This window comes from Cololabis saira, chromosome 23 (genome assembly GCF_033807715.1).
Source record: "Cololabis saira isolate AMF1-May2022 chromosome 23, fColSai1.1, whole genome shotgun sequence".
Lineage (NCBI taxonomy): Eukaryota > Metazoa > Chordata > Actinopteri > Beloniformes > Belonidae > Cololabis > Cololabis saira.
The window spans coordinates 18,465,084-18,492,602 of record NC_084609.1 but is presented as its reverse complement, the minus strand read 5'-3'; the positions used below and the strand labels follow the sequence as shown (position 1 = coordinate 18,492,602).

At 41.7% G+C, this 27,519-nt stretch overlaps 1 protein-coding gene across 4 annotated transcripts; it reads left to right on the top strand.

Annotated features, from left to right (window-relative positions):
- The first annotated feature begins 389 nt into the window (after positions 1 to 389).
- Positions 390 to 25,554, top strand: LOC133424242 (uncharacterized). Of its 4 annotated transcripts, XM_061714731.1 has the most exons (15): positions 390 to 630; positions 1,705 to 1,872; positions 12,456 to 12,494; positions 14,692 to 15,060; positions 17,977 to 18,174; positions 19,833 to 20,204; positions 20,318 to 20,668; positions 20,753 to 21,127; positions 21,794 to 21,996; positions 22,095 to 22,202; positions 22,319 to 22,411; positions 22,511 to 22,621; positions 23,070 to 23,193; positions 23,492 to 23,725; positions 23,967 to 25,554. In XM_061714731.1, exons 1-15 carry the CDS (start codon positions 552 to 554, stop codon positions 24,785 to 24,787), a joined length of 3,645 nt encoding a protein of 1,214 aa, XP_061570715.1. In that variant the 5' UTR covers positions 390 to 551; the 3' UTR covers positions 24,788 to 25,554. The 4 variants fall into 4 exon arrangements, with proteins under 4 accessions (XP_061570715.1, XP_061570716.1, XP_061570713.1 ...); XM_061714732.1 differs by lacking the exon at positions 12,456 to 12,494; XM_061714729.1 differs by lacking the exons at positions 390 to 630; positions 1,705 to 1,872 and adding an exon at positions 4,247 to 4,656.
- Positions 25,555 to 27,519: the final 1,965 nt, after the last annotated feature.

Sequence of the window (27,519 nt, the reverse complement as noted above, 5' to 3'; positions counted from 1 at the left end):
CAAATATATATAGAAATATTCAACTATGTGTGTGTATATATGTATAGGTAAGTGTGTGAGTATAATTATAGTATAGTTAGTTATCAAAAATACTTACGTTAATAAATGATTAGTGAATGGGGGTAGGATTAAATAAGTTTACACTTCTTCCTACTCCTTTTTGCACATGTAAATTAAGATATTAAGTGTTAAAGGATGAAATTCTTTGTTTGTTTTTTGTTTTCTTATCTTTTCTTTTAATTGTTGTCTACAAAATAAAAAACAAATCAAACTCAATTAATGGTTTTCCCAAAACAGAGCTTTCTGGTATCCAGGCAACGCTTCTCGCCGTCTCGTACAGTTACGTCATTAACTCGACGAGAAAGGGGGGCGCCATTTTGAAATCAAGTGAAAACATTCGCCACGCTTTTTTTTGTTTTTTCCTCCCGGGAGTCTTTGGTTGGTCAGCTGCTCCGACAAGCAGGACAAAGCGAAGATAAAGCTGCTTAAACAACAATACAGGGGTTTTAGACCTGAGTGCGGCTGCCAGGAACCCCCCCGGGTGCTAGGTGATGGCTGAACGACCCGCTGGAGCCACAACAAACCCCGACCAGCTGGATACTTTCATCATGATTTCAGATGTGGAAACAGGTGCGCTTTATGTATTTTGTATGCACACGTAATGCATACCTGTCAAGTCTCCCGTTTTGGCTGGGAAAGTGCCGTATTTTACCCCTCTTTCCCGCGTTGGTATTTTCCCGTAAACTTCCGCTTTTTATTATAATAATTTTTAAACGGCAAACTGAATTGCCACTAACCTCGCGAGAACTGCCCCCTGCTATAGCCTGGGTGGCAGTTCTCGCGAGGTTAGTGGCGACAAGGGGAGCTAACAAATCAGATGGATGGATGTAATAAGAGAGACTAAGCATTTCAATGTGTATACAGGACTGTCTCAGAAAATTTGAATATTGTGATTTTCTGTAATGCAATTACAAAAACGAAAATGTCATACATTCTGGATTCATTACAAATCAACTGGAATATTGCAAACCTTTTTATTATATTAATATTGCTGATCATGGCTTACAGTTTAAGAAAACTCAAATATCCTATCTCAAAAAATTTGAATATTCTGGGAATCTTAATCTTAAACTGTAAGCCATAATCAGCAATATTAAAATAATAAAAGGCTTGCAATATTTCAGTTGATTTGTAATGAATCCAGAATGTGTGACATTTTTGTTTTTTTAATTGCATTACAGAAAATAAAGAACTTCATCACAATATTCTAATTTTCTGAGACAGTCCTGTATAAACAGAAAATATTTAAAATAAATAAGTATGCTTTAATTCCCATTTGTGTTTTCATTTGGGCTCTACTATAGGAATTACAGGAATGTCCACAGCATTTCAGTATTGTCAACAAAGGTACTGGTAGAACTATCAGATTCTAAACACATACTTGTAGTTTGTAAGTGGTTGACAGGTAGTTATTTTAGATTTCTCATGAATCTGTCTTAAAATGTAAGATACTGGAGCTGGGTTGGGCTAGTGGGACCTTTATTTTTAAATCCAAAACTTGACAGGAATGCAGGTAATGACACTTTCAATATCGTGACTATTTAGCTTTACATTGAATACAAATATGCAATTGCCTTTTTAGAGGCACAATGGTAGAAAAGTAACTGTGTATACACATATGTATTAATCTGTTGTTTCTTTCAGAACCACATACCACAACAGCCATTCCCAAACCCGTCTCTTCACCTTTCCCTGCACATTGTCACACGGGAACCTCGCTGAAACAAGTTGGCTGCTCCATGAAGCTGGAGGACAGTGCTGTTCCCTGTACAAGCTCCACAGTATCACCCAGCCTTGTGGGGAGGAGAAAAGGTGAGTGCCAGGTGTAATCAACAATTTCAGAGGCCGTGTCTATAAAAGTACATTGATTGGAAAATAAAAAAGAGATGTTGACAGCGATGCGTTGATCCGATTGTTTCTGTCGTGCTTGGGAAGACTTGGTCTGAATCTCCTTCAATATGTCAAAATGGTGAGAAGGAGAGTAAAAAGTGAGGGTGGTTATAATGATGTGCCAAAAAACTAAATCTACAAGCTTTAAACATGATATAAAGTGGGAATGCAGTAGCATCATGGCACACGCCACAGTATGGTGTGTTTTTAGTTTTTCCCCCTCGACCTCACGCTGCCATGGTGAAGAAGGTGCTGAGCCACAAGGTGACGCTCAATATACCAGGCAGTCTACGTTTCCCCCCCTTACCTTTGGTCACAAACTGTGGGCAGTGAATGAAAGAGCAAGATTGAGGATACAAGCGGTGGAAATTAGTTTCCTCCACAGGATGTGCAGCCTCTCCCCTGGAGATGAGGGCTCTCCAGGGGAGAGGCTCAACCATCCTCAAGGGCTCAGAGTAGAGCCGCTGCTCCTCTACATCCAGAGGAGCCAAATGTAACGGCTCAGGTTGCCTGAGCGCTTAAAATGTTGTCTGAGGTATTCATGAAATGTCTTCGACATAGTCAGACATTATGAAATAGAGGTATAGTACAACAGCTCCCTTTTGAACCCCACAGCTGTTCGTAGCAGCCAGTCAGAAACTACTCCACTCCTCTTTTTCATCTGAATTGGTCTTCCCCACTTCACATGAACAGCAAATACTGCGTGAGGGGAAGGTGGAGGAAAAGAGGGGGAAACTGGTCATCAGGTTGTGTTGAGTGGGAGTTTTTGATTTGATTGTCATGCTGTACTCTGAAAGGTATACTTTTCAAAAATATTTTTTTTTTATAATATGTCCCCATTAAATCCAAAATCTATCCAGAGGATATCTCTCACAAACTCTACTTCTTTTGTTTGTAATAATATGCTGCTCTTTATTTCTTTGGTACCTTTACATGTTGTATATGTTCAGTTTATTACATATAACTATATTTTAGTTCCTGAAAATGTTTGGATACCGCAAATAAAATTGGACACTGTATTGTATGATGGCATTCCTTTATAAAACTGGCTATAAATGCAGTTTAATTAATCCTAAAACTTTGAGATGGAAAAGTTACTCAAACAGCAAAAAATAATTCAGTTAGTAGTTGTACAATTGGGGGCGGAGTTAGGAATAATGCAGTGTTGCAGAATGGCTGGTCTTTTTGCTTAGCGGGATAGTGGGATGTTTATGCATGAAGAAGTGGTGGGGGAAAATTCAGTCATAGTTGAAATCAATGTTTTGCTTTCTATTTTTATATATATATATATATATATATATATATATATATATATATATATATATGCTGGCCTGGGAACGTCTCGGACTCCCCTCGGAAGAGCTGGAGGAAGTCTCTGGGGTGAAGGAAGTCTGGGTATCTGTGTTGAAGCTGCCGCTGCCGCCCCCGCGACCTGGTGCCGGATAAGCGGTGGAAAATAGATGGATGGCTTTATATAAAGTCTCCTGCTGGAGTACAAAATAAATCACCCTCAGAGTTGTTCCGGGTTTGAAATCAAACGCTAGCGACAAAAAACTTTTATTTATTTATTTTTTAAACAGGCTTTAAATATGTTAATTTCTGCTCTGAAGTTTTTTTTGTGTTTTTTTTTTTCTTTATTGAACACAATAAAACAACATAGAACAGTAATTAAACATCTTCTCGTAAGGATGATAGTATACTTAGTAGACATAATATGAGATGCTGTCAAATATAGAGCTATATAGAAAAACAATTAACTATATATTGAAATAAAAGACAAACAGGCGTTTTTATAAAGTGCAAACTATAAAAGTATCACAGTATTTGAAATCAGGCAAACAAAAGTGCCAAAAAGAGGAGCAAATACTGAGCCATGCATCAAAAAAGCAGAAAACAAGATATATCGTCACAAATCTTTTTAGCCATTTTGTTGGAGTCTATTTTTCTTAGGGATAAGAAGAATAATGTAAAATCATTTAAAAACCAATCAAAGGAGGGTTTTCTATTCCTCCACTTACTACAATGAATATGATATTTGCCCATGACAATAACTATATTTATTATGTCAGATACATTCGACTTCAAGTTATCTATATAGAAAAAAATATGAGAGATATCAAAGACTGGTATGTCCTCTATTCTAAGTAGTCCAGAAGTTTCTGGACACAGGACACAGGAAAAACATATGTTTTCTGCTCTGAAGTTAGACACTTTAACATGGGAGTCTGCCTGCCTCTAGCGGCCAGTCGAGGAACTGCTGCGCATGCCCCTCGCACCGGAAGTGACATGATTGGCGCTGGGGTTCAACCCGGAAGTTCAACGGTTGGCGCTCGGCAAGAAGTGGCAGTGGTTATTGTTTATCTGTAGCGATGGCAGCGCGCACTCACGACAACTGGACCGACCCGGAGGTGCAGACCTTCCTGGCGATCATCGGAGAGAGAGACGTGCAGACGGAGCTGGACGCCACGACGAGGAACGAGAGAGTGTTCCGCCTGGTGTCGGAGCGCATGGCCGCGCAGGGGTTCCGCCGGACCGTCCAGCAGTGCAGGATCAAATGCAAGAAGCTCAAGTTCGACTACAGAAGGATCAAGGAGCACAACAGCAGGGGCGAAGAGGACCAGAGGTTCTGGAAGTGGTTCGACATCATGGACGACATCTACGGACACAAACTGGTGGCGGGGGATGCGGTGGTGATGGAGCCCCCCGGTGAGTGATGCTGGACGGAGACGGGGGCGGTGCCGGGGTTGGGACAGAATCTGATTTATTCTGATTTCTGGCCGCGGGAGCGCACACAGCAGCCCGTTGAACGATAGCGCTAAAACTCAGATTAGAATAGAATAGAAGACTTTATTGATCTCCCAGAGGAGAAATTCAATCGTGCAGCAGCCAAAACACACACACGCTCAACGTTATACAAAAAATTAAAATAGAAATAACCAGTACTCGAGTTGTAAGAAAACATCAGGGGGGATGGTGGATTGTATCATATGGGGACAGATAATTTGTGCTGATTACAAATAATAGAATATATATAACAAATAATAGCACTGACCAAAACACCTGCAGAAATACTGCAGGAATGACATAGCAGCAGTTAAATGCAGCCTTCTGTAAGCTTTAAATATCCACTGGGCTTACATCAAATACATCAAAACACAACAATAAAAAACAGTTTTCTGAACTTATCAATATGACTCTGTCCTTCACAGGATAAGTAAAATGGATCACTGCAAAAACTCACAATCTTAACAAGAATATTTGTCTTATTTCTAGTTAATATGTCTCATTTTAGTAAAAAAAAATCTCATTACACTTAAAACAAGACTCATCACTGGAAAAAACAACAATTTTCACCTGTTTCAAGTAGATTTTCACTTGAAATAAGTAGGAAAATCTGCCAGTGGAACAAGATTTTTTTGCCTTTTTAATAAGAAGATAAATCTTGTCCCACGTGCAGATTTTTCTACTTATTTCAAGTGAAAATTTACTTGAAACAGGTGAGAATTGTCAAATAAGTTATTTTTCTGGTGATGACTAAATGTTGAAATAGCAGTAAAACCACATTTATTGATGAAATCACATAAGGGATGGAAAGGGGGGATGGCAGTTTTATAGGGGGGATGATTTGGACCGTTTTTATTTCAGGGGGGATGCCATTCCCCCTCATCCCCCCTGAACTCGAGTACTGGAAATAACCAATAAATATTTAAATAATAAAAAAAAGAGCAATATAAAATGTAGAAAAATTAGTAATGTACAAGAGAAAAAATAGTAAACACAAAAAAACCGGATAATATTTACATGTGCAAAAATACGTTAGGTATTTAGCGGGCAGAGGTTATTGCACTCGGGTGGCTACAGTTGGTTGTTGTAGAGTCTGATGGCTGTGGGGATGAAGGACCTGCGTAGCGTTCCTTCTTGTAGCGCGGGTGGAGCAGTCTTTGGCTGAAAGAGCTGCTGATGCTCCCACGGTGTCATGTAGGGGGTGAGAGGGGTTGTCCATGATATAGTTCAGCTTGACCAGCATCCTCCTCTCACCCACCTCCTCGGCAGAGTCCAGAGCACAACCAACAACCGAGCCAGCCCTCCTGTCTAGTCGGTAAAAGTCGGAGATCAAGTCATATTTAGGTAGAAACAACTTTTCATTAACTGTATTTGACCTTCAATCAATTTTTGCCCGGTGAAAATGTCTATTTTGTGTTGTAATGGTCCTTTAAAAGAGTTAAAAGCAATCCTGTGAGTTCTAGTGTTTATATTATGAAGCTCAAGAATGAGATCAAATCATATTTAGGTAGAAACAACCTTTCATTAACTGTATTTGGCCTTCAATCAATTTTTGGCAGGTAAAAAGACTCATTTTCAGGGGAGAAATCAGATTCTGGCAGGCAATCACTTTTTGGCACAACACCGGTACCGAGCAGCACACACGAGCTGGGGCAGCACTAATGGGCTGAACCGAGCTGGATACGGTATTGCACCAAATGCATCTGAATCCTGAGTCTCCCCCAACCCAATAATAAGATAAGATAAACCTTTAATAGTCCCACAGAGGGGAAATTTGCAGTTTACAGCAGCAAAGGGGATAGTGCAAAAACAAGAGGCAACAATAGAAAAAGTAATAACACAGTAATAATAATAACACACTATAAACAGTAAACTGGTATACAATAATAAAAATAATAATAATAATTAAAGCTGCAAGCAGCGATGAACGGGCCCTCGCACTCACGGCCACCGCCCCCCATAAGCATATCAGAAAAGACACCACCCACGACTCTCTATGTCAAACCATTCAAAAGTTATGGCAGAAAAAAAGGGACAACCAATCAGAAGAAGGGGCGGGGCTAATTCAGGCCAATGAAGGTCAAGGACTCCATACAGAATCTGATGACACCACCCACGACTCTCTATGTCAAACCATTCCAAAGTTCTAGCAGAAAATCGGGACAACCAATCAGAAGAAGGGGCGGGGCTAATTAAGGCCAACAAAGCTTAAGAACTCATTACAGATTCCCATGATACCACCTACGACTCCCTATGTCAAACCATTAAAAAGTTATAGCAGAAAAAAGGGACAACCAATCAGAAGAAGGGGCGGGGCTAATTCTGGCCAATGAAGGTCAAGGACTCCATAAAGAATCTGATGACACCATCTACGACTCTCTATGTCAAACCATTCCAATGTTATAGCAGGAAATCGGGACAACCAATCAGAAGAAGGGGCGGGGCTAATTAAGGCCAACGAAGCTTAAGGACTCATTACAGAGTCCCATGACACCACCCACGACTTCCTATGTCAAACCATTCAAAAGTTATGGCAGATAAAAGTATTCTAGGGGGCGCTGTTGAGCCGTTAGGCCACGCCCATTAATGCAAACCATGAAATATCAAATTTATCGCCAAGTCTGGCTTGCATGCAAAATTTGGTGACTTTTGGAGAACTATCAAATATGGACCAATCACATGAAGCGCGCCTTTTGGCGTCTAGCGTCGCCACGGTAATACTTTTGAAAGAGAAAAGTAATGCGTGTAGTCCCAGGATGGAGACGCACATTTTGATGTATAACACACCTGGGTGCACGTTACGGTTCGGGCTGAATTAACTGCCGAAGGAATGGCATAAATTTCGCCAAAATGACACAATTTATTCAAAATGGCCGACATCCTGTTCGGTTTCGGCCATGGCTCCAAGAGACTTTTCTTTAAGTTGTGCCATGATACAGGTGTGTAGCGATTTCCGTGCATGTACGTCAAACCGTATTGTGGGGCTTGAGGCACAAAGTTTTCCGGGGGGCGCTGTTGAGCCATTTTGCCACGCCCATTAATGCAAACCATGAAATATCAAATTTATCGCCAGGCCTGGCTTGCAGGCCAAATTTGGTGCCTTTTGGGGAACTATCAAATATGGACCAATCAGATGAAGGGGGGGTCCGCTTGTTGGCGTCTAGCGTCGCCACGGTAACACTTTTGAAAGAGAAAAGTAATGCGTGTAGTCGCAGGATGGAGACGCACATTTTGATGTATAACACATCTGGGTTCACGATACGGTTCGGGCTGAATTAACTCTCGAAGGAATGGCATATATTGCTCCAAAATTACGCAATTAATTCAGAATGTTCAAAATGGCCGACTTCCTGTTCGGTTTCGGCCATGGCGCCAAGAGACTTTTCTTTAAGTTGCGACATGATACAGGTGTGTACCAATTTTCGTTCATGTACGTCAAACCGTATTATGGGGCTTGAGGCGCAAAGTTTTTTCTGTCTGAACCAACCAGATGAAGGGTGGCCGCGCTTTTTGGCGTCTAGCATCGCCACGGTAACGCTTTTGAAAGAGAAAAGTAATGCGTGTAGTCGCAGGATGGAGACGCACATTTTGATGTATAACACACTTGGGTGCACGTTACGGTTCGGGCTGAATTAACTTTCGAAGGAATGGCATAAATTTCGCCAAAATGACACAACTAATTAAAAATGGCCGACTTCCTGTTCGGTTTCGGGCATGACGCCAAGAGACTTTTCTTTCAGTTGCGCCATGATACAGGTGTGTACCGATTTTCGCGCGTGTACGACATACCGCATTCTGGGGCTTGAGGCACAAAGTTTTCAAGGGGGCGCTGTTGAGCCATTTTGCCACGCCCATTAATGCAAACCATTAAATATAAAATTTTTCGCCAGGCCTGACTTGCATGCAAAATTTGGTGACTTTTTGGGAACTTTAGGGGGGCAAAAAGGCCCTCCTTTCGTCAGAAGAAAAAGAAAGAAAAATTCCTACAGATACAATAGGGCCTTCGCACTGAAGGTGCTCGGGCCCTAATAAGAAAGATAAATAATAAGAAATACTAGTATATAAAAAGATAACAGACGGATATTTACAGATGGATATTTACATAATTCCACGTTGCAGTGAGTGAAAGATATTGCACATTATTTCCCTTATGTACATTTATTGTCAGGTTGTATGTGGTCTACTGTGAGCAGTGCTGGTTGTGTAGTCTCACAGCTGCAGGGAGGAAGGACCTTCTGTAGCGTTCCTTGACACACCTAGGGTGAAGGAGCCTGTCGCTGAAGGAGCTCTCCAGCGCTCAGTATAGTATATAGATAGTATATCCTAAAGGAATTTGAAGGGGAAAAGATTAGAAAAACAAGAAAATTATATTTCATTTCCATTTCCATCAACTTCATAATTTTTAATGAAATTTACCCAACAAACGAGTTTTTAAGATTAAAATTTAATTTTGATTTGAATAAGCGTTTTTTGTGAAAGGGAAATTGAAACTTTGCAACATCTTTTCTTTCATTGTGATTCAGTGCAATATTTCTGGAGTGAGATGCAGAGCTGGCTACAGTCCAAGGACATGGAGCTACATTTAACAGTGAAGACAGTTATATATTTGGTGTTTTTGCTGAACACAAGAATTTGGACTTTGTCCTTAATAATTTGGTGTTATTGGGAAAGTTCTTCATTCACAAATGTAGATATCTTAAGACCAAATCTTGTTTGACCCATTGGAGGAATGAGCTAAAGCTCTTGAGTAAGTCCTTGAGTCTTGTTAAAGAAAAGAAAGCCCTTAAACAATTTTCTTTACTTGAAAGATATGATTTAATATGAGATGCGAGTTATTTTCAATTTTATTTTTATTTTATGTTGTACGATAGATTCTCAGTGTTTTGTAATACTGATGTTGCTCAACCCAACCCAAAAGTTTGTAATTCTGATATGACTTTTATATGCCTTGTTTGTTTGTATCTATGTTTCAATTAAAAAGAAAAAAATGAATCCCGGGTCAAAAATTCAAACAACTCAGTGATATTGTCGTCAACATCAACCATGTTTGGTCAGTTTGAGCTCAAGTGTGAGGGGTTGATGCAATGACGGGAGTAAAACGAATGTTTATACCTGAACAGCTTCAGTTTGGGGTTGTTTATTGGCAAAGAGCGACAGTTGGCCTGAGGAAGTGACTCCCACTCATCTGTATGTCTGTCCCACAGTTATCTCAGTCCTGCTCCATGTCTCTAATCTGAACCTGCAGCCTGTTCAGAACCTCCACCGTTTATAGATGTGTTTCTACCTTTTGTAGGCTAAACTCCTTTGTTTTCATTTTTTAAAGAATTACAAGAAAGCCACCAAAAAAGCATTTTTTTTTTTGTTTTTACTGCCACGTGTTCCGGTTCACTGTTAAATTAACAAGTCATTGTTGGACCTTCCAGACGCTAACAAGAAAAAAAAAAAAAAAAAACCTAATTGACAAACAACTAAGTCACGTGACCCATTGTTTACTAATCAACAACAGGGAGAAGAAGCAAAACAAAACCTTTTCCATGTAGAAATATTTATTTTACAGACTGCGCATTAACAACATATTTTAATAGGATTGGACCAAACCATAACGTTAAATAAAATAAGTAATTAAAACAAACTTGAATAAAAGTGAGAGGTCTGGTCAGAAATCAATACATTCAGGTTGTCATATACAATCAAGTCTTGTTAAGTTTTGACATATTTTAGTTCTTTTAAAACTTGTCATCTCATTCATATACTTTAAGAGCAGTGGGTGTTTTTTTACTGAATCTACATCTGTGGATACTTATGTGTTTGTGTCCCAGCTTGGGCAGTTGAGTGTCCTGTTCAGATATCCAGGCCTGAAATGCTTCCCAAAACTCTATGGTGCAATTAAAAAAAAAAAAAAAAAAAACAAGTACGGTATGCTAAAGTTTCAATGTCAGAGTCATAAAAAGAAGTTGTTTTTATCAATCTTGAGTCTTTTACTCAGAAACTCTTTTACGCATGGGTATGCTGTTATCATGAAGCAACATTCCTCTTACCATGCTCGTCATGCCTTGTGGAGTTGCTTTGGTCACCATTGAGTATTGTTGTTTAGTACACTTCATATTACATTTACTAACAAAATCAACATAGTTAAGAAGGTCCCCTCTTGAATCAACTAGTATAAAATCCTCTACATTGAGCAAATTAAACTTCCAAAAATGTTTCATAGAATTTGAATTATTTCCAGCTTTCAGAGTAATATCAATTACACAGTGGTCTGTGAGGGGGGCAGCAGTTATATTATATTAATAGCAGTTATTACAGTTTATTAAAAAAAATCTGCTGTGCATGTTTTTCTCTCCAAATATCAGTAAAAGTTTCTGTCCATGAATTCTTTCAGTGTAGTTTTAATGATAATCATTGTACACGAATGGACAACTATCTAACCAATCATCTGGTGCTAAATTAAAGTGTCTTCCCTCCTCATTTACAATAAATTAAATGCCAGATCTATTATTATATTCAGCGATATTTTCTGTGAAAAAATCTAATAATCTATTTTACAATTCGTTTCCCATTAATGAAGCCAAAAGGTCCTCGGAAATATGCTTTCATCTCGGCTTTCCTGGCCTTTTGAATCCGCGGCCATAGAGCCCCCCTTATCTGCTTATCTGCCAGGCTAAGATCTTCAGGAAATCCAACTCCAGCCTCTTTAAGCTGGGCATACACTGTACGATATTTTAAATTGTTTGATTCAGCCCCATCTCACACTGCACGACTAGATCGCTGAGTTCAAAAGTTCACAGCCCACGATTTATGGTCCCTCACTGTACGACCTGATGCGACCCGTCTGCTCACACTATACGATCATAATCCTCACGTCGGACTTCTGTTACTGGAACTGCAACGTCAAAAAGAAGTGGAAGAGGAGGAACCCCGAAGTGGGAGACACCAAAGATGCTCAGCAAAAACAAACACGCTGCCTTAAACCTGAATTATGGTTCCGCGTTAAATCAACGCGTACCCTACGCCGTAGGCTCTGCGTTGGTGTAACGCAGAACCATAAATCAGGCTTTAGCAATTTGTGCCATTCTGTGTGGCGATAAATGAAAAAAGATTAGACAACGCCGTGATTGGACAAGGAATTTGCAACACTTTAAACTACAAATAATCGTTTTTGACGTGACATCAGAGATTGCGCATGCTCTCTGTGAAAGGATGAATCCAATCGGGTCGTAGCACTACTTCAACTGTGCGATTCCTTCATGAGGAGCGACCAGGATTTCAAACACGTTTGATTTTCTTGCGAGCACACGATTTGTGATCGGGAGCTCGACGTGAGGTGTTAATCTCTCGTCGTTACCCCACGTATACTGCACGAGGCACGACCAACGGTTGGATCGAAATCCGGCCCGATCCAAAAAATAGTCGCACGACTGGAAAATCGGCTCAAAACGAGCTGATAATCGCACAGTGTAAGCCCGGCTTAACACGCAGAGGACTCCTTCGTCAGTCTCTATATTCCATCTCTGTGTTGTTTCTTGACGACCAGGATAATCCGTTGGCATGTTCTTTTCTTCTTCTTCCTTCCCGGCCAGTGCCTACAATATCATCCATCGTCTGTGCTCGCAATGGTGTAATCATTTTGAGTAGGTTTATCACTGCCTCTTATGTCTTTGTTTTCCTTTTCTTTCATGCCTTTTACTCTCAAATTCCACCTCCTGCTGTACCTGGGGAAGGTGGCTCAGTTGGTAGAGCGTTCGCCCATGAACCTGAAGGTCAGTCGTTCAAACCCTAGTTCCTCCTGTGTCCACCGAAGTGTCCTTGGGCAAGACACTGAATCCCCCGGTTGCTCCCGGTTGTCAGGCCAGCGCCGTTGTATGGCAGCTCCGGCGACAACCGGTGTGTGTGGGTGAATGTGTACAGTGTAAAGCGCTTTGGGGCTGTAGGAGTACAGCTGGAAAGCGCTATATAAGTGTAAGCGAAGCGATTTACCTGTCATGTTCAACGATCTTTCTTTAAGGATAGTATTATATTTCTAGAGAAGCCGCTTTCTCTTCCATCTTCGTCGGTTAACTTTTGCATTCTTTGATTTCTGCTATGTTGAACTATACCTTAATATAAACTCCTGGTATAAAATCAAATAAAATCACCCCCTTCAGAGTCGCCATGGGTGTGAAATCAAACAATTGAGACTGGGTTTATTTTGAGCCAGGGCACAAATATGTTTCTTTTGCTGTTGAGTTTGACATTTAAACGTGGGAGTCAAATGAGATTGACGGTCCTAGATTGAACACAAGACCTACGTGCTGTTTATGTTCATGTCCAGGTGCCTTATTTGCCTGGCAGAAGGACTCTGATGATTTCCTGGTCTGTTTGTGCATCTAAAAAAACTGCAATCTCAGACCGTTCATTGTCTGTACACTTCCAGCATTTTCTCACACTAGTAAAGACTCACAAGCAACCTCTGTCACAGATTCTCCATCAGTTTATGGTAGTTGTGAGGCGGTTGGGTCTTGCTATACTCAGGGCTGTGTTAATGTGTCAGGACAGTTCTTCACTCACCATGAATCACTGGTATTTGAAGCTTGTAAAACACTTCCCCTTCACTGTTGATGTGGAGGGCGAAATCCCTTTCATTTCCTTGGTTTTCTTCACATTCAGGCTGAGATTGAGTTTGTTGCTCCAGTGATGCCCATTTTTCATACTTCCTTCCTATATGCATACTCTTTATTTGTAATAAGGCCCGGTACAGTACACTGCTTTTTACTGGTGTTGCCTGGAAACTTCCAATCACACCTTGGTGTTTCTATATGAGCTTTGATTTTGAGTTTGTACCCATTAATAGTACATTTATAACATACAGTACGTTCACATGCAGCGATTCAAACTGGTTGCAGATCGGTTGCAGACATCGTTCGGACTTTTAAACTGCATGTGAACACCTCAACCAGGTCAAGTCAACCTGGTCAAGCCGGATTCATCAACCAGTTTGGAGCACCTAGATAAGCCAGTCGCAACCAGGTTGTTAACGCCATGTATACGGGGACATAGATATTGCAGTCTGCGCATGCTCGAGATTTTCCCCCGGGTGGGGTTTTCCCCCGGGGGGGGGGGGATTCACCCGGAAGTGAAAGGAGACGACGCGTGCTCAGTAGTTGAAAAGGAGGCTGCGCGTGTTTACCCATTCTTTCATTCCATTCTTCAAAACATGTCTACAGGAAGAACTCATTTTTGGTCCGACGAGGAGACGTGTTTTCTGCTACGGCAGATGCAAGAGTTAAACATTTTGAGGTTTATGGATGGGCGGAAAAGTAGTAGTAGTGAGGGTACAGCGCCACCTAGCGTCACGGAGTCAGCCATGCTCTGGTTACAGTGGCTTATTCAATCTGATTCAGTCTGATCTCAGAACAGCATGTGTAATCAGACAAGTTGATCCAATCTTCTGCATGTCATTATCTGATCAGATCTGCAACCATGTTGAATCGCTGCATGTGCACGTACTGATAGACTGCATTCACATGCAGTCAATAACACTTTTATAACCGGAATATTAGCAATAACCCGGTTTTGCACGGCCATGTAAACACCAATAACCCCTTTTGAATAACCGGAATTTGCTCATAATCCAGTTTTTAAAAACCCGAATATGACCCCTGGGTTACTCCTTTTCTAACTCGAATATTTGGTAACGGGATATCCCCATCAAAAGGAACAGGAATTTGTTCTTTTCGCAAGGAATCTTGCTCTCTTGAGTCCAGGAAGTTCTTATAAACATGGCGAAACGCAAGACCACGCCACACTTTTGGAGTTTGCTCACGCATGTAAACGGATTATTCCGAATGTTTCAGTAACTGGAATACTGACCTTAACATGTATTTTGACTGCATGTAAGAGTTATATTTCATGATGGATTTTTATGTATTTCATAGCTGACATGACTTTGTAAATGATCCTCCTTTTTGTCTTTTGCAGATAAGCCCACGTGTAGCTGGTCCAAGATTGAGGTCCACGCACTGTTAGATTATTGGGCAAATCCTGCCATTCAGCAAGAGCTACGCCGCAAAGTGAGAAACAACGTCATTTACAACTGCCTCAGCGCCAAACTGGCAACGCTTGGATCTGACAAGACACCCCAGAAGTGCAAGGAAAAGATAAAAAAACTGAAGCAGGACTACAGGAGAATCAAGAGCAGCCAACAATCGAGTGTGAGCAGGACGGCGTGGTTTCACATTATTGACAGAGTCCTCGGTTCTGAGCCTGAAGAATCCAAACATCCAGAAACTGCAGAGTCTTTGTCGGCAGAGTGCAGTCAGTCAGTTATATTTGACATGGACTCCGATGGTAAGTGTACATTTTATTTTTAAACACTGCTGTTTCAGGAACATTAATGACTTATATTGAAATAAGTAACCATGGTTTCCGCAGTGTCTTAAAAAGTGTAACATTTAAATTTCAGGACTCAAAAAGTCTTAAATTCCCTGTTCTAGGTCCTAAATGGATATAAACAGGTCTTCATTTTCTGTTGACCATGTAAGCTACCGCTGTTCATTTCAATGCTCCCGCAGCACGTTTGAATATTTTTTTCCCCTCTTCTCTCTGTGATATTGTGCTTCTTTCTTTTCCTAGTGTGTTATCACAACACATGATTCCCCCCATTTCCAGAAAAGTGATTCCTATCTTTCCTGTCTAATTGAGAGGATTGTCTCAAATCTAGCTCTTGAACAGTATGCTGTGCTAGGTGGCAAAAAACTATTTTGTTGTATTTAATTAAACTTAATTTGTAAAACATAGTTCAGTGGGGTAGCCTATAGTTTATTAAATAAATGCCATGGACACCCCATAAATACACCGTTTATTGACAAAGGAAGGGTAGCAGCATTCATAGTATAATGCATACGTGCTAGTTTCTCAGTGAAGTTTGAACAAGAAATACCAGAATATTTCTCAGTAAATGTGAATTGAGGTGAATTTGCCTGTTTTTGGTCTCAGGGGTTTGTGGACCCCTTTGACCTAAACAGATTGGTGTCCATTTCAAAAGATGGACCAATGTGAATTTGAAATAGTTTGAGCTTTTCCAACAAGAACATGCAGAAAGGTGTGGAGGTCCTGGAGTATCTCTGTCCTGCATGTTTTAAATGTGTCCCTGCTTCAACAAACCCCGATGGACACGGCTTTCATATCCCAGACTTTTCAGGACCTCGATGCCGTGATGATGATGATGATGACGCGTAATTCAAATCAGGTGTGTTGAAACAGGGAAACATCTAAAACATGCAGGGCAGGGGTGCTAGAGGACCGGGGTTGGGAAACATTGCTTTACACACAATGCAGGCAAAAGTTGTTTTCCTAAATGTCAAATGGAGAAACTGAAGAGCCGTGCGGACACGATTCCACAATGTGGCAGCGAGGAGAGAAGATTAAACCGCCGTGACCAAATCTACCATCTTCCCTTCATCACTTGAAAACTCCTCTGAGGGCCGCTCGGTGGCGCAGTGGGTTAAGCAGCAGCTCATATACTGAGGCTACAATCCTCCTGCAGCGGTCGCAGATTCAAATCCCGGCCTGCGCACCTTTGCTGCACGTCATCCCCATTCTCTCTCACTACCCCCTTCCTGTCTGCAACTTGAATAAAGGGCCACTAGAGCCCCCCCAAAAAAAAAAAATCTCCTCTGAAAGAGAGGGCTCTTGAAGTTTGGCCGTCACTTACACAGTCCATGGATGCGCTGAGAATAAAACCCACTCCCCAACGCCGGGTCAGCCTCTTCTGATGCTGAGATAGGGTGCCACGAGAAACGCAGCGGTTTCATCGTGGCCAAGTTACACTCCTCCTTGACGGTTGCCAGGCTTTTCTGTATCAAGATGTTTGATTTCACGGTCACGCGTCAAATCAGGTTGCGTTTGCAAGTTTCTCCTTTTCTCTTATTAGTTGTTGTGTGCACTTTTTCTCCTTTTCTATTGTTCCAGTCACGATCATATTTGTGAGTGCAGCTCTTTTACTTAGCAGTAATTCTGCTCATTAAAACATCACACATGGTTGCTGTATTGTAATCATTTATTTAAGAACATAACTTTTTGTTTAGGCTTTTTTGTTTTGTTTTAGGGGATGTCATCCTTTCCTGTAGGCTGAGTGGATCAAAAGAGGCTTGATGTCTTGTATTTTGCCAGAAACTTCTCCTTTTTTTTTTTCTAAGGGAGAGGCCGCTGTGGAGAGACTATCTGTTCATAAAGAAATAGAAACCTGCATCATGCAAGAAGATACTTTTGTAGCACAGCGACGAGCATGTGACTGTCACTCAACACGAGGGTTTCACCAAAGTTCCCCTGCCAAATGAACTTAGCACTGTCTTTACCTTGAAACAGAGAGTAAGAAGAAAACACAAAGTCAAAATAGAAAGGTGGCAGCGGAGTAGAGGAACTAGAAAGAAAAGTAGGAACACAATACAAATAGTTGCTAAGTCTTTCCAAAGCTGCAGGCACATTTCCAGAGGAGGCTGAGGGGAAGCTGGCAGTACCATTGCTCAAATCAAGTCAAATGCTTTGAGAAGAGCTGAGATCATTGTAGTGTACATACAAACACACATCCACAGACTTGTGCCAAGATGTTTGTTTTATTTCTGTTGTTCAACAATGCAGCTAACCTGTCTTCAGTACTGTGTTCAATTTGAATAAATTCAATTTTGTAATGGAAATTTACTGCATGCCTCTCCTAAGTTGGATGCCAGCCCCAAGCACACTGTTTTTAGTTATCTGATTCAGGACTTGTAGTGATGTAACTGTTAGAATGGAAAGGTAGTAGGAAATAGCAGCTTGTTTTTCTGAACCGCAGTTACCCAGCCTTAGGTAACATTTTTTCATAACTGCATCCAGCCACTTCTGTTGAACTATTTCTCAGTTTATTAATTTCCAACAGATGGTTCAAGTTCCTCCCTGACTTGTGACTTGGGCGTTCCTGTTCTTCTGCTCACACATATGCTCATGTAACCTCAGCGAAGCTTCAGAGTAGCACAGACGAGATGCTGACTTGTTGTTTCTGGCCTACGTGCAAAAACGAATAAACTTTTGCAATTACGTTCTGAACGTCTCACCGTGCCTTTGATTTCCAACACAACCAACAGTAATTTTGTGATTCTGCATTTTCCTTGTATTTTTTTATGCCATTATATAGGTCTTAAATGTAATTGTTAATAGTCTTAAGAAGTCTTAAATTTGATCTGGTGAAACCTTGGTTAAACAAGTGAATATTTATTTTTCTTGCAGATCTGTCGGCCACCACAAACACCGCTGAAGCCTTCACTCCGCCTGACCTCACACTTCCCACGAACGACCAAAGCGAACAAGATTTCTTCATGATTAAACTAGGCGACTGTGATGGTCCTTCTTCGAGCAGCACATCGGCCGCTGCTGAAGACCAAAAACCGGTCTTGTTGACATCCAGCCCTGGGGGAAGGAGGAAATGTAAGTACAAAGGTGGATGGAGTTGTTCAGAGTATGTGAAGTGATGTGCTGCTCTCATCATCCTCGGAATGACAGTCTCCCTGGATTTCCTCCACTATGTCAAAAGGATGACTCTTCGGCTTTAATTTGCAAAAAAAGAGGAAGTCTGGGGGGGCATATTTAGCTAAATTAGGCCAGGTGGTACAGATACAGACAGAGAGTTAAACCACAAGCTTCCAGCACGGTGTGTCCAGGAAATGGTGCATGTGATGATACGATAGACTGTACGACATTCCAGATGATTATATCTTCCCATTGAAAGTCTTTTTTTGGAGACTTTTGGTGTCTCCACTGAGGGCTACCGTTCACTCTCACGGTCACTGCAACCAACCCAAGTACCAGGCACCCATCCTGATCATAGACAGCGTAATTAGCCATGGGTATTTTGAAGCACACAGACACCCAGAGTTTGACATTTTAGCTTGGCATTCGTCATTCAGGCAGCCAATCAGCACAGAGCCTCATTATCATAGCCCCGCCCACTCACAATCCCGCATAGATAATGAGGTTAGACAATGGGAAGATAAAGACATGGTTCAGAGGCTGAATTTCTAATCTATTTAGCAAAAAAAATCAAAAGCTTGTTTTTAAGACATTCAAGGCCTGTTTAAAATAGGTATTAGATGCCATAATAGGTCCCCTTTAAGTTAAGTTGATCACGTTAATTAGTATTCATTCCTACATATCAAATCCGTAACCAGCATTTCAAGTGTTGAGACCAAAAGGACGTCTAAAAGGAGGACGAGCAGAGACCCACTGACCCTGATACTGTGAGTACCGGCAGGCTCATCCACCGTGGCTCCCGCCTCCCGCATCAGTCCTCGCCAGAGCAGCTAGAGAGCTGCTGGTGAACATTTGGAATGGGGTCATTTTGGTGATAAAATCAGAAATGACAGACTCTGTCAGCAAAAGCTGCCTGCTGTGAACTGAACTTTGTCCTCAGACCCTTCCAGGTCAAACCACAGCCAGTCACAATGCTCCGTAAAGGAAATGAACAAAACGTATACTTTTTGAGGTATGAAGGATTATAATTTAAGTCTGTATTTACAGCTCAAGAGTTACTGAAGTGGTGACGGCTAACCATTGCTGTGTTGTACACCAATCAAAAGTCCACAGTCCTCATTCTGCATGATTTTATTTTGTTATATAATTTGACCGTATGTGGTATGAAATAAAAAGACCAAAACCCTTTTTTCTTTATTTTTGTTTAAACCAAGCTGTAAATGTTTGTTTATGTTGCAAAGTTTGGGTATTTAAACATGGGTATGAGTTGAGATTGAGCCACTTTTGGAGCCAGTGGCCAGTCAGGGAACTACAAAGTTTGCTGCTTCATGGTTGGCTTCAGCCCAAGAGTTGGGTTGGGACAATCTGACGTAGATTTGGGTGTGTGATCCATACATGTCTGTGGTTTAACGGTGAAACCACAAATGTGCACCAGGAAGTGGGGACACCTGACCCCCTGAAGCCTTGAAGCATGGCAGGTGGCTGGGGTCACTGATTTGTCTGCAACTATGGTCACATTTAGGTTAAGATTTTTTTCTTTTTATATATGCCGATGACAAAAGTTAAGAATTGAATCTGCCGTCATGACCTGAAAAGCGTCCCTCTTGCTTCCACAGGTCTGCGCACGTGTAGTTGGTCAAAGAGGGAGGTCCATGCTCTTTTGGCTCACTGGGCGAATCCTGCCATTCAGCAAGAGCTACGCCGCAATGTGAGAAACGAGGTCGTTTACAACTGTCTCAGCGCCAAACTGACCACGCTTGGGTTCAACAAAACGGCCCAGAAGTGCAAAGAGAAAATCAAAAAGCTGAAGCAGGACTACAGGAAAATCAAGAACGGCCAACAGCCGGGGGTGAGCAGGACGGCGTGGTTTGAGATCATGGATGAAGTCCTCGGTTCTCCATGTGCGGCGGCTTCCATCTGTTCTGAAATGGCAGACTTGTCTTCAGCGGAGTTCAGTCAATCGGTCATGTTTGATGTCGGAGCTGATGGTGAGTGGAAGTTTAAAGAATATTTTTAAACTAATACGTCTATTTATTCCTGTAAGTTGTAGTAGGGTTTTTTTTTTGTTTTCCTGTTCATCCTACCTTTTCTTCCCTTTCAGACATTTGTCCAGACGAAACCTTCTGGCTGCCTGATGAAGTTCAGGTGCTCATAACTCTCTGGGCGCAACCAAACATCCAGAAGCAGCTTCTTACCTCCGAAACCAACAGCCAAGTGTTCACGTACCTCAGCAATGAGCTAGCGCTGGTGGGCTTCAACAAAACACCGCAGGAGTGCTGCCTGAAAGTGAATGAACTTAAAGAGGAGTACAAAGTAATCAGACATGCACAACCACATAGAGAAGATAAGAGCGACTGGTTTGCTATCATGGAAAGTGTCCTTCACCCAGATAGAAAACCCCCCATAGAGTTGGATTCATCTTATGTCTCCGCTGCTCCTAAATCACCAGAACGTGAGTATATTCCATAGAAACGTCATGCAAGATTTAGCTGAATTTTTCATCTTCATGTTTTACATTTTCTACCTTGTTTTGTAGACGCCACGCAACCTTTGTGGACATCGGACGAAGTCAACATTCTGCTCACACGATGGGCCGAGGAGGAGGGAAGCAAGGGCCAGCTGAGATCCGCTCAGGAGGACGAGAGGGTGTACGCTCGCCTGAGCTCGGAGCTCGCCACTCAAGGTTTTGATAGGACCACCAGTCAGTGCAGAGCAAAAATAAGCCTCCTGAAACAACAGTACAGAAGGATTAATAAGCAGAGAGACTCCAAAGAGCAAATAAGAACATGGTATTTGATCATGGACAAAGTGCTTGGTCACAGCAGGCCAGACGAACAAGAGGATGAGGTCGACGAGTCGGACGCCGTATCCGTGCAGGCATCTCAGGAAGTCCCGGCCGAAGACATGAAAGGTCAGAGAAACCGTTGTTTTCACCTCAGTATCTTTTATCTTTCACCACACCGCTTTGGTAATCATGACTGTTTTAATTGCAGGAAGGTTTACCAGGACTTGGTGTATAAATATAAACAAATGCAGTTTTATGAATGATTCTCTTTGATGCCTTTTATCGACATGTATTTTCTGGATTGGTATTTCATCCTCTCCTGTTTCTTTTTTTTTTTTAAACTTTATTTTTAAGAAATTTTACAATATATAAGGAAAAAAGGGGGGAAAAAAAGAAAAGGACATTAACAAACGGCACAGATGGGATAATAAGAAGCACAGGGGGAAAGTGGATCAATACAATGTGTACATTTTAAGAGATAGAGCTAGGTCCAGGTCTCAAAGACAATTGTCTCTTTATCTTTTTTTGTCCACCATCTACTGTATCATTCATATTATAGAGCATAAAGTACTCAAAGCCAAGACAACAAAACACAATTAATCACATAAATAAATGCTAACTGTGTCCTGCTATGGTGAGGAACCATATTCCAAATTAGCTGTCCATTTCCTCCAGTATGTAGAGAACTTATCCATGCACAAGTTCAAGGAAAAAGTCAGTCTTTCCATGTCATATATTTCTTTCACAATTGTAATCCACTCCTCTTTCCATCCTCTCCTGTTTCACCTGCAGGCTGCCGCTTGTCCATCTCGTCGCTGTGCCTCCTGGTCCCCAGCCTGCGTCTGATGTGTGCCTTCGCCTGGCAGGTGGTGCAGTGCTCCAACGTGCTGCATTACGCAAAGGTGGAGGAGTTGGTGGAGTTGGTGACGGCGTTGGCTCCAGAGCTTCTGACCCCCAGAGAGAGAGTTCAGCTGCTGCTCAGGCTGAGGGCGAGGGTGAGAGCCTGCAGGTTACACAGTGATGTTTTACTTGTATTTCAACAAGATTGGTCGATCAAAAGTGTGTTTATAAGCTCTTGTGATGTCTGTTTCAGGTTGTGTTGGAGATGTGCCGCAGTGAGAGCACAGCTGACCTGCTGCACGTCCAGCCCCACCTGAGCGTCATTCAGGACCTCACAATAACCTCTGGATCGGATCAGAGGGTAGGAAGGTCAAATATTGGTCCGCTGCTCATGATCCCCCTGGTTGCACTTTTTATTGTCCTGTAAGGTTCGTTTGTGACGATAAGAAGACGATCTTATCCGTTTGTCACCAACAGGAGTTGGAGGAGTTGGAAAATTCAAAGTTGAACTTTGTGGAGGTTATTTACACATTGTTGGAAAGCAAAGAGGAAAGGAGGCGGTTTTTCGAGGTGAGGTCGCCGTATCAACGGCAACTTTCAATTTCAAACTGTTATTATCTTCAAAAGCAAAGTTGAGAGTGATGTCAGTAATGAGGTTTGTTTCTGCAGGAGGTTTTCCCTGATCACTACGGCCAGCAGTATGAAGTCACACTGAAGACATTAGTGTGGAAATTCATCTCCAGGTTTGACAGTCTGCTACCCATCCCTGATATAAAACAGGTAAATGGTATTACATAGTTGAATATTACATTACGATAGTTACTTGGAGGTAATCTGGGATTTTCTGTCAGTTTGCAAATGAAATGCGTCGTTCCACGTTGGCAGGTCGGACGATCTGTCAGTTCTTCCAGAAGCTTTGGGGGATCCACCCTTTTGTGTTCATCTTCTCGTCTGTCTGACAGAATCTAGCATCACTGTCCTTTTTCACTTCTCTGTTTTTAAAAATGGTTCTCGAGCTGCACTCATGTTTTCTGCTCGCACTTTGTAACTGCCTGACAAACTTCAAGCTCCCTCTTATTTATCAGCTTCATTGTGGTCCTTTATTTGGATAAAAGCATCTGTTGCATTGCCATCTAATGCAAAACTGCATCCTGTCCTGAGTAAAGTGGGTGTGTTTGATCCAGTTGTGTGAATTCTAATGTTTTTGTTTGTTTTGTGGTTTTTCCAGACTGCTGAGTGGCTCAGCAGCGCCCCATCTGTCATGGAGGAATGTGGTCAACTGGTTTTACAACCTGAACAGCTGAAGGCGTTGCTGCGTTTCCATGCAGAGCACTCGGGATACACGGACAATTGTAAGAAAAGTAACAACCAGACCATGCAGCCTTTATTTTTTTAAGAAACAAAGCTGTTTTCTTATCTTTAAAGGACACTGCAGGATTTTCTGCAAAGCAATTTGGATGCAAATAAGTCCATGGGAGAGTGCTCGATGTCCATATGACTGAAAAAATTTGCAAAAGAAGTATCCATTCTGCAAATCTGGTTCACAAAGGCTCTTTAGCTCTGAATAAGAAAGTGCTGACATTTATGGATGTCTTGTGAAATTAAAAAGATCTGTTAATAATGACTTTGTCTTTTCCTTTCTCCCCACAGGCTCCTCTTCAGCTCAGAGTATGTTTTTGCCGACGCTGTCTCTTTATCCCGACGCTAACTTGAATCATCTTGCCCCAGAGCAACAGAACAGACAGACGTCGACTCGCGATGAAGAAGGATCGTTTGAGTTTATCAAAGATGAAGACCAACTTGATTTTGACCAAATGGAGGAAAAAATGACTCTGGACGACCTTGGGACGGGAAACGAGGATGAACCGGGGTCTGAAAACGAGGGTGAGACTTGTTGACTTCAAACTAAAGTATCCACCCACGTTTAGATTCCACTTCCTGTTGAATTTGAAACTTTAAATAAGTTTGTTCTTCTTTCATATGAATGCATGTTCATAGATATTAGAAATGATTTCCGTAGATAGGAGGAACGAAAGTTGACTGTCAATCTAATTAACGTGCAACTTTAATTTATTTTCATTGGCATTTCCCTGTAACTGTCTGTTCTTCATCTCACCTGTTTCAGATTCGAGTTCTATACGACGGCACCAGTGCTCCATGTGCTCCTACTCGGACAGCCAGGTGTCAGGACTCCTCGATCACATTCGAACGGAGCATCTGAGCCAGGAACCCAAAGAAGAAGACGGTTACCTTCAGGAAGGCAACCCTCAAACGTGCTTTCCCGAGCTGGGGGGAACAACAGACGAGTTTTGCACGGAGCTCTTTAAAGACGTAGTAGCTCCTAACAGCCGCAGACGCAGTCCACGTTACCAATGCGACAAGTGTGAGAAGAAGTATTTCTCCAGGGCCTCCCTGATCGTGCACTATCGAACCCACACGGGCGAGACTCCGTTCTTGTGTTCTTACTGTGGCCAAGGATTCAGGACTTCCTCCAACCTGGAGCTGCACCTCCGCATCCACACGGGGGAGCGCCGCTACACCTGTCACATCTGCGGAAAGACTTCAAACCAGAGCCTGATGAGGCACATGCGCATGCACAGAGGGGAGAGGAACTTCCTGTGCACAGAGTGCGGGAAGTCTTTCCTCTCCGTCGCGGAGCTGAGGCTTCACATGCGCTACCACATGCGAGGGAAGCGCTACAAGTGCAAACAATGTGCCAAAGGTTTCATTACAAAAAGCAGTCTGACGATTCACATGCGGCAGCACGCGGGAGAGAGGCCTTACAGCTGCTCTCTGTGCCCCAAGTCTTTTAGGACTGTGCAGGAGCAGAAAAAGCACCTCAAGATCCACTCGAACAAGAAGATCTTCCCGTGTTCCAAGTGTGGAAAAATATTCAGGAAAGAGGACAATTTTAAATTGCATCTTGAAACACATGATTTGATATAACATTTTATGAACATTTTATGGCTTCCTGGATGGAAAGTTTTAAAAATTGCCAGTATGTTGTTTTTTTCATATTTGGATGGTTGATATCAGCCCTTCTGATGTAAACATGTTCATGTTAACTTAAAGTCCACGGTTGCAGTCTGCAGTACAGTTAAAGGAGCTTGAGGCAGGATTTATGAAAAAAATGCGTATACGTTTTAAGTCGTCTTGTAATAATGTCAGATGAAGCGTTCCAAACCAAAATGAATGAGCCCTCTAGTATATCTGTCCGTTGCCTTGAACAGGCTGTGTGCTGCAAAATGTGCTGCAATTCCGGACCGGAATTTCCCGCGCTGTCCTGCGGATGTGACGTCACATGACGCTGCATGCGCGTTCTCCGCGTTCTCCCCGTTCTCCCGTGCCGGCTTCACTGTTGGCTGCAGTACCCCCAACGGCCGTCGTAGCGCTAAGTCTCATTTCTTATTCTTGCCTCAAGCTCCTTTAACAGTTAACTTTTGACTATGAAAAGCTTCACTTCAGTGTTTTGTTTTTTTAAATTCACCCAAATTTCATTTGATATAATGTATTTTGCCATGTTTTGAAAAGGACTTTAGTCTGTAGTAGTTGGATGTTTGTGGCATGAAAAGTCACTTGATGTTGAGAAATATCACCTCTTTTTGGCCTCCGCTGCATAAATGTTACTGTAATATGTTACACCCATTCATGTTCAACACAAGTTCCTCGTTTAAATCATGTGATTGTCATGAAGATCTCCTGCATTCAATCATTAAACATGGTTTCACCTTTTTCTCTTTTCCTTCATGTTTTCCTGTTTAGTGTCTTTTTCTTCCACACCGAGCTGGACTGACGCTGCGTAACGTGTCACTGTAACTTTGTTTTTGTTTGTTTGTTTTTCTCCTCTCGGCCACTGAAGAAGGTATACCAGTAAATTAACGGCAGTATGAAATGGGAACGAGCCACGTAGCCGTGCTCCTGTATCCCGTCCCAGACTGGAGGCAGCACAGGTAGACCTATGCAAGTTCCCCCAACCAGTGCTCTCAGCTCTCACTCTCGATTATTTTTAAAACAATCGGGTGATTTATTTGATCAATTCTAACGATTATTTTATTTATTTGTTGTGTCAAATAAATATAAAAAAATCTATAGTTTATCAGTTTTTCAAAGCAAAATAAAAATATAGAATAAAATTATACAGAATAAAAAGGCCAACCTGTTTATTCTTAAAGGCAGTGTTTTGTTGGATTGCATATTATTCAAATGTGTTGAAAATAACACATTAAATTAAATATTCTTATTACATAAAGAAGTCCAATCACGAAAGGAACCTTTCTATTGCAGATGGAACTAAGAAGTTGTTTTGGGTAGGAATCGTTTTCCGGTGGCACTTTAGCTTCTGCTAACCGGTATGAAAAAAACCATACCGTTTACTGGTGTAAAAAACGCCGGTAACAGAGTTATGACCAGCATAATTTGATCATGTGACGTTCGTTTCTGCAGTTATTTTCCCTTTTTTATTTTGTCTCGTCCACCAGAGACGAGGTCCGCTTTAGATTCTCCAACATCGCTGTTGCGCTGGTCCAGTATGTCAACTCCTAAAGGCGTTTGGGACAAAATTTAAAGGAGCATGAGGCAGGATTTATGAAAAAAAATTTGTATACGTTTTAAGTTTTCTAGTAGTAATGTCAGATGAAGCGTTCCAAACCAAAACGAATGAGCCCTCTAGCGTATCTCTCCGTTGCCTTGAACAGGCTGTGTGCTGCAAAATGTGCTGCAATTGTGGGCCCGAATTTCCCGCGCTGGGCTGTGGATGTGACGTCACATGACGCTGCATGCACGTTCTCCCCGTTCTCCCGTGCCGGCTTCACTGTTGGCTGCAGTACCCCCGACGGCCGTCGTGGCGCTAATGAGTCTCATTTCTTAAAAGGAGCCTCATGCTCCTTTAAAGTATTCCCATTCCCGTTTGTTTTGGGTGACCCACGTGTGTTTGGCGATGCGTCGACGACCAAATATGACGTTGACGATATTTTGAAGTCGACGCGTTGACGTCACCGACGCACCGCCAGAGGCCTAATCAGAGACAAATCTCTGTATGAGAATCGACACCATAAATGACCAAAGAAAAGGTTTTCTCTGATGCTTCTAATTAAATAAATTATTTAAATCCAACAGGTTGTATTAAACTCACCAAAATACTTGTTTAAAAAATGAAAAATCTTGTAAATGTTATTTTTCCAAGTGTTTCAAACAAGTTGAGAGGCGGCACATGAGTCAACAGAGATCACAGGTGTTGTGAGTTAAACTTATTACCACTTTTCACAGATAAGTCATAAGAATACTTCACATGGCAGGTAAAATGGAAAATAAAATAAATCCTAGAACACAAATGCATTGAAATTAAAAATACATCAAATGAGAAGTTATCAGATTATTCAAATGTCTTGATTTATTTTTATTTATTTTATTTAACCTTTATTTACCCAGGCAAACAATTTAAGAACAAATTCTTATTTACAAATGCAGCCTGAACTGTTAATAAAGAGATGGGTTTTTGGTTGCTTTTTAAAAGAATCAACACTGTAAACAATAGCTGTGGGGAGTCTGGAGGCCTCACAATGTCCCGTCACTTCAAGTTTGTATGTAAGTTTGTGGGAAACTGGCTTTTGGCCTGCAAGTTTCTGTTAAAGGCACCATGAGGTGAGAAGCCCGGCAAAGACTGTTTTATCCTTTGATCG

Bases quoted from the DNA above. Each gene is read 5' to 3' on its own strand.
- LOC133424242 (XM_061714729.1), top strand. From the start codon at position 4,320: ATGGCAGCGCGCACTCACGACAACTGGACCGACCCGGAGGTGCAGACC. The intron at 18,175-19,832 runs GTAAGTACAAAG...TTGCTTCCACAG, and splicing joins CCCTGGGGGAAGGAGGAAAT to GTCTGCGCACGTGTAGTTGG. The intron at 22,622-23,069 runs GTAAATGGTATT...TGGTTTTTCCAG, and splicing joins CCATCCCTGATATAAAACAG to ACTGCTGAGTGGCTCAGCAG.